Genomic DNA, 6,838 nt, shown 5'->3' with positions numbered 1-6,838 from the left:
CTTGTGTTTAATACATTTTTCATCCATTTTGTACCTATATTTACCTCTGATAACATTTTCCTAACAGAGAAATTTTGTCTTCGCAATTCTGTAAATTTTCTAATAAGTGTACTAAAGTCTCTACTTTTAAATTGTATAGCCTACACTTTTTCTTTTTTTCAATATCTATTCCCTGATGCCTTGTTCCGCACTTAAATCTCGCTATCATTGACTGACTCCCTACTCTTATACCCCACTAAAATATACAAAGACTTCTCATCTATTTTTATTTCTTTGTATACTCTATTATATTTTGCTCATATTATTTTTTCATATCTTTCTTGTTTTGTTTGTATCTGTTTATCTTTCTAACTCTTCCAGTGAGAAATAACCATCAAATCGACATCAATTTGATTTAATAAATGCAATTTATATCAATTTTCCCTTAATTTGATATCAATTTGACATCACTGAGTTATTTTTCACTGAGAGGCCTTCATTTGCGCACAGTACAATTGGACACGTTGCAATTGCCCACTGTGCTATTAGACACGAAATATTACACATCGTTCAATTGCGCACAGTTTGTTTGGACACAGTTCAATTGGACACAGTTCAATTGGACACACGTTCGATTGGACACAGTTTGATTGGACACAGTTCGATTGCGCACCGTTCAATTGCGCACCGTTCAGTGGCACACCGTTCAATTGCGCACATGTCAATTGCACACCGTCCAATCGCACACCATTTAAGTCGCAAACCCATGTGGTGCAGTGAATGCTTTACACACACACACACACACACACACACCACACACGCCGGGGGGGGATGCAAGGGGAGGCCTTCGGCCCCCTCCTGCACCCGCCCCGTCCAAGTCGCTAACCTATGCACATTGCAAACGTAGCCATAACATATGAATATTTAATATGCGTTTGATTGAACTGTGTGCAATTGACATGTGCGCAATTGACATGTGTTCAATTGAACAGTGTGCATTTAACGGTGTGCAATGAACGGTGTGTAATTGAACGGTGTGCCATTGAATGGTGTGCCATTGAATGGTGTGCAATTGAATGGTGCGCAATTGAACAGTGCGCAATCAAACGGTGAGCAATCGAACGGTGAGCAATCGAACTGTGTCCAATCAAACTGTGTCCATCGAACTGTGTCAATCAATTGTGTCCAATCGAACTGTGGTGTCCAATCGAACGATGTCCAATCGAACGGTGTCCAAAGGAACGGTGTCCAAAGGAACTGTGTCCAAGGAACTGTGTCCAATGAAGTGTCCCAAACAAACTGTGCGCAGATTAAACGGTGCGCAATGTTCGGGTCCTAATAGCACGGTGAGCAATTGCAACGTGTCTAATTGTACTGTGCGCCATTGAACCTCTCTCTTTTTCACTGAGTCATGTGTATATACATAAAGTTTTTTTCATTATAGTATTCCATGTAAATATTAAATTGTAATTTTATTACTTTGAAAGTTGCAAAATTTAACATTTTAATTTTTTGTTATTATAAAAAATAATTGTTTTTTATTTTTCACGACAAATGATCTTATTGCAGATAGTACATCCTCAAAGTCATGTTAATAGGTCATATTGAATAATCCATTCTCAAAATATATTGTTCATCACAGGATGCTAACAAACAATAAATATAGTTAAAAATATTACTTTATAAAGTATTAATTCAATTTATTTTTATTTGTATTTATTGTTAAATATATTTATATAAAAATTATTATTCTAATAGCAATTATGTTTTATATTGTAAAATCAATTAAAGACATTCTTATTGAAACATTTCTGTATATACATAATTTTTTATTAATCTATTTTGTCTTTTTGTCCTAAATCAATTTTCAATGATTTCCAAGATCTAACTCGTGAAAATGCCATATAAAGTTGACCATGATTAAAAATATCTTTTCTTAAATCAATTGCAATTTTGTCAAATGTTGTCCTTGTGATTTATTTATTGTCATAGCAAAAGCTAATTTTAATCGGAAATTTTCTTCTTTTCATCACAAATGAATAACGTTTTTACAAATAGAAGTTATGCGATTTAAAAAAAACTATTTCCCCTTTTTTATCACCAGTTAAAATTTCGCATTTTAACAAATTGTTTCTTAAACTCTAAAATTAACAATGTTGTTCCATTATATAAACCTTCGCTGATGTTTAGATTTCTAATCAACATGATAACCGGGTATTTTTTTAATCGAAGTTTATGAGGTGGGAAGAATCGCTGGATTAAAGTACTCAAATATTCTGTTAAAATAGTTTTATTAAATATCATTGAATATCGTTAGTATTTCTGTAGTGTCATACTTTATACACTCTTTCTGTTGATTCGTCAAGTAAATTTACAACTTGTTTGTTTAGTTCTTCCACATCAACATTTCGTGCAGAAAGTATAGCACGTTTTGCTGTAAGTTTATACTGATGGTGTTTAAATATTTCTTCGTATGTATCTTTTACTATATTTGCGTTCAAATCTGCTACACATCTCAGTAGAACTTCAATATTATTAAATTGATCATTCAAAGTACCATTTCCCAAATCTAATAAAAATTAGCAAATTCTTGTTCATGTCGTAAAATACGCATATTTTCCGTTAATGAAAAGATTTTGAAATGTTGCCATAATGAGCTAAATTTAATTGACAAATTTACAATTTTAGACCGTGTAACGTTTTGTTGTACTGGCAATAATTGTCTGAAATCCCCACCAAGAATAACAATTTTATCACCAAATTTTAGATTATTTTGCATTAAATCTTGCAAAAGGTGATCCATCACTTCAAGAGCATATCGCGGTGCCATTGGTGCTTCATCCCAAATAAAAACATCTGTTTTCTTCAAACATTCAGCTTCTTTTGATTGAATTTTTATATTCGATGTGAGTCAGCAAAAAGAGGCATGGGCAAACCTAAAGTTTTATGTGTTGTTTTTCCATTCGGTAGTAACGTTGCAGCGAAACCAGTGAAAGCCATTGTACTAAACAACTTTGTTTTGAGACTTGAGTAAATAGTAATATAATATAATGTTGTATAAACAAAAATTTTACCTAAATCTCCCGGTAATGTATAAACCGTCAATGTATAAACATTTTAATTGTTGACCATCAGTTTTTTCTAAAAGAGTTAAAACATAATCAACAATTATTTTTTGGTCATGATTTAACTGACTGTATTGTTGTTGACCAAGTAAGACTTCTTTTTCCAATTGTTTGGCATGTTCTTTTTCATATTCAATCGTTATTTGTTCCATTTCTGGAAATTGTGAAAGTTCCCAATTTTCTTTGCAAAGTAATTGACCAATTTGAATATAAGCCTTTCTTATCCCAGTGACTCGTTCAAATTGTCGTATATAATCTTCTGACATTGCAACTTGAAATTCATCCCACAATTCTTTTGAATGCCCTGGTTGGCAATGTATTAATATTTGAACAAAAAGTAACCTAAGTTGTCTTGGCATCATCCAAATAGAAGCTTCGTTCATTGCACGTTTCCATTCTTCATTATCTTTAATTAAGCCTAAAGCTAAACATGAAGAAGTAAACGTTTGATGTAATTCACCATTGACTGTTTTTAAGTCATTATAGCATGTTGCTCCTTTGACATTCAATAAAAGAATACGTAAATGAAATAATTCGATTTTAGTTGGGCTAACTGAGTACATGCGTCCAATATAGTTAAAATGACATTGACGTTTTTTCCAACGATAAATTTGTTTTCCGTTAAATGTTACCTTTTTAAATACAAAATATAAAGGTATATCTGTATATACATACTGACGTGCATCAACATTTCGTTTATTTTATTTAAAATAATCCATTAACATTGTTATACGATCTAAAGCAGATTGTAAATCTTGTTAATTTGATTTATTAGATATAATAACATTCTGTTCATTTGGCAAATGTACAGATAGACGAATAATAGCATGACTCTTCTCTTGTAATGTTTTACCTATAAACGCCAGTAAGCTTCAACTGGTCCTACATAGCGTGCTTCAATAAAATCTTTGATTTCGTCATGAACAATTTCTACATTATTCACATCTTGTTCTATAACTACAGATGCTGCATCGTGACCTTTGTAAATATATTTGTATAAATACTTTACTGACTTAATACTTGAAACAACTTCAACATTAATATGACAATTAAAAATTTGTGATAATATGGGACAATAAGGAACAAACCGATTATCTACTACAAATTCTTCGGGTTTCTCATACAAAATGCCAGTGTCTCTTCGACGATATTGTGGATAACCATTTTCATCCATAGTTGTTTCCTCGTGAAAGGATTTTGGAAAATATTTTGAACATTTTCCATTTATCATACACCAATCACCATATGGTCCATGAATCATATTCTTCATGACAATTTCATGTAAATTTTTATCAATAGCAGGATCGGGAATTTCAGCAGAAATATATTTATCAACAGTTTCCAAATTAGTAATTTTGCAATTTTGTTTCATAGTTATTAACATATGTATGTGCGGCAAACCGCGTTTCTGAAATTCAATTACATAAACAAATGCTTTTACTTCACCAAAAAATTTCTGTCGAACAATCAAATCTATCAAATTATTTTTTTTATATCAAAAATTCTAGCGCAAATATCAGGTCTATCATTAGGTTGTTGATTTGGAAGCAAATTTTCTTTAATTTCAAGCCAATTTGGATTACAAGTCATTGTAATAAAAATATCTGTTTTACCATATTTGCGAACAATAGTCATCGCATCTTGATAATTTTGCATCATATTTCTAGGTGAACCAATAAATGTAGAAGGAAGTATTATTACACGTCCAATATAAACATTAGTATCAGCCACTTTTTTTCTAAATAGTCAATCAGTCCTTGGTGCTTTTCCACTCTCAAATGTTTTTGATTTTCTTTACACCAATTAATTCTATCTTTTTCTATTTTTACATAGCTATCAACAAGCCATTGTTGAAATAGCCGTTTACCTATTAAAAAAACATTGACATTATTACATACAGCCATTCGGTATTGAACATACATGGATCTAGTTACACGTTTTCCATCCGATTTGTTTAATATTATCATGCCAACCTTGTGTACCATATGGATAATACATTGGATAAATCCAAGGTTCAACGTTTGGATCCATACTAACGTATTTTAAAGTTTTATCACATTTGTTTCTAATTGTAACATAACAATCAGGAATATTTCCATCTGCAGTAGTTGAAAATATTGCAGCAACTTTATTAATTTTTTGAACATTATATCTTCCACGATCAATGCCTGTTTTTTTATTTAAAAATCCTATTTTTAAATTAGGTATATTTAAACCTAAACTTTTTTGATTAAGTACTTCTTCGTGCATCATTTGATATGATTGAGCAAATATATTATTATTACGAATAATGTCATCTAATGTACGCAATAACTCTTCATGAAGATTTGTATTTACATTTAAACGGCATTCTGTAGCTTCGTTAGCGTCAAGAATAAAAAGCTGTCCATAACTTGATTGCTCATTTATAGCAGGATATAATGCAGTATTAATTTGGTAATAAATTTAACCTTGAATTTTGAAACAATAAGGTCCTCGTTTTTATGCATTAAAATTAACCAAATTAGCATTAAAAGATGCAAAAGAAAATGCACCATTGTAACTTCTTAGGTTTTTAAAAAACTCATTAGATTTTTTATGATTTCCCAAAAATAATTGTTGTAGTTCATTAAAAAATGTTGGTAAAGGTTCCAATATAACTTTTCCATGATTACAACTATCTTTGAATGAGTTATCTTTATTGTGAACTTTTTCAGCGTGAAAATGTTTCCCTCTACAATATTCACACTCGACTTCCATTTTTTCTACATAATGTTGACTTAAATTATGATAATCTGTATTTTAAAACCCTTTGTAGTTAGCTCGAAAATTTCTAATTTTTAAATTTGTAGTATTATACGTTTGCAATAATTGTTTATCAGTTTCGAACAAATTATAACTAAAATCAGTGAGTTACACGCAGAATATTTGATCGAAGTATCAAAAAATAATATTTTAACTAAAATGAGTATCTAGAAATTTTCAGCTACTCTGAAAACGCATTTTAAAGTCTATATATTGTGTCTTGATATTTTGTTCAAATATTCTGTTCATAAATGAGGGAAAATAGTCTCAATTTGACCATATTGGTATCTTGTACTAAATTTTTCAAAAAATACCAAACGGCATTTAAAAATAGACGTTTTTAGCTATAATTTGCGCACTTGCTGCTTTTTTAATATTGAAGTATATTCTGGGGAGAGAGGTCTCCATTTACAGAAAACGCCCTATATACACGGTGTCTCGTATAATGTATGCAATACTTAATAGAAAGATAGACGAGATTAAGGTGAACATAAAAATCTACTATAGTTTTTGGATATCTCCAATAATAGCCAAAATAATAATTTTTTAAATTGAACAAATAAGAGCGCACCGAAAGTAGCGCTAAGCCGCTCGAACCGGCAGCCAATGCTTGACACAATGAGCCGTGCTATAGCTAAAGTGGCTCAGAGGCTTGATTCTTGAATTTATTCGCAAGAGAAACGTATGCGCAAATACCCTTTCAAACAGAAAAGTTGCAAGTTTATTGGTTAAAAGCCATATAACAGCTAATAAATTTCTAACTTTTCTATAAGATCAGAATTTGCAAATACGTTTCTTTTGCGAATGAATTCAAGAATCGAGCTCCTGCACTTCTTTCGGTGCGCTCTCATTCGTACAAATTAAAAAATTCGTATCTCGCTTATTATTGGAGATGTCCAAAAACTATAATAGACTTTTATGTTCACCTTTATTTTACTGTTCTTTTAGAT

The 6,838-nt window shown here is 31.1% G+C and overlaps 1 protein-coding gene across 2 annotated transcripts; it reads right to left on the bottom strand.

Annotated features, from left to right (window-relative positions):
• Window positions 1-2,992: 2,992 nt before the first annotated feature.
• Window positions 2,993-6,637, bottom strand: LOC118648288. 2 transcript variants are annotated; one of them, XM_036294629.1, is made up of 2 exons: window positions 4,718-6,637; window positions 2,993-4,512 (listed from the first exon to the last, which is right to left on the bottom strand). In XM_036294629.1, exon 2 carries the CDS (start codon window positions 3,665-3,667, stop codon window positions 3,050-3,052), a length of 618 nt encoding a protein of 205 aa, XP_036150522.1. In that variant the 5' UTR covers window positions 3,668-4,512; window positions 4,718-6,637; the 3' UTR covers window positions 2,993-3,049. The 2 variants fall into 2 exon arrangements, with proteins under 2 accessions (XP_036150522.1, XP_036150523.1); XM_036294630.1 differs by having other exon boundaries at window positions 4,718-6,636.
• Between the last annotated feature and the right edge of the window lie 201 nt (window positions 6,638-6,838).

This window comes from Monomorium pharaonis, unplaced genomic scaffold (assembly GCF_013373865.1).
Source record: "Monomorium pharaonis isolate MP-MQ-018 unplaced genomic scaffold, ASM1337386v2 scaffold_357, whole genome shotgun sequence".
NCBI lineage: Eukaryota > Metazoa > Arthropoda > Insecta > Hymenoptera > Formicidae > Monomorium > Monomorium pharaonis.
Note: the sequence above shows the minus strand (reverse complement) of the source record. Positions and strands in the feature narration are given on the sequence as shown.

Coding starts and splice junctions, on each gene's coding strand:
- LOC118648288 (XM_036294629.1), bottom strand. CDS start 3,667: ATGTACTCAGTTAGCCCAACTAAAATCGAATTATTTCATTTACGTATT.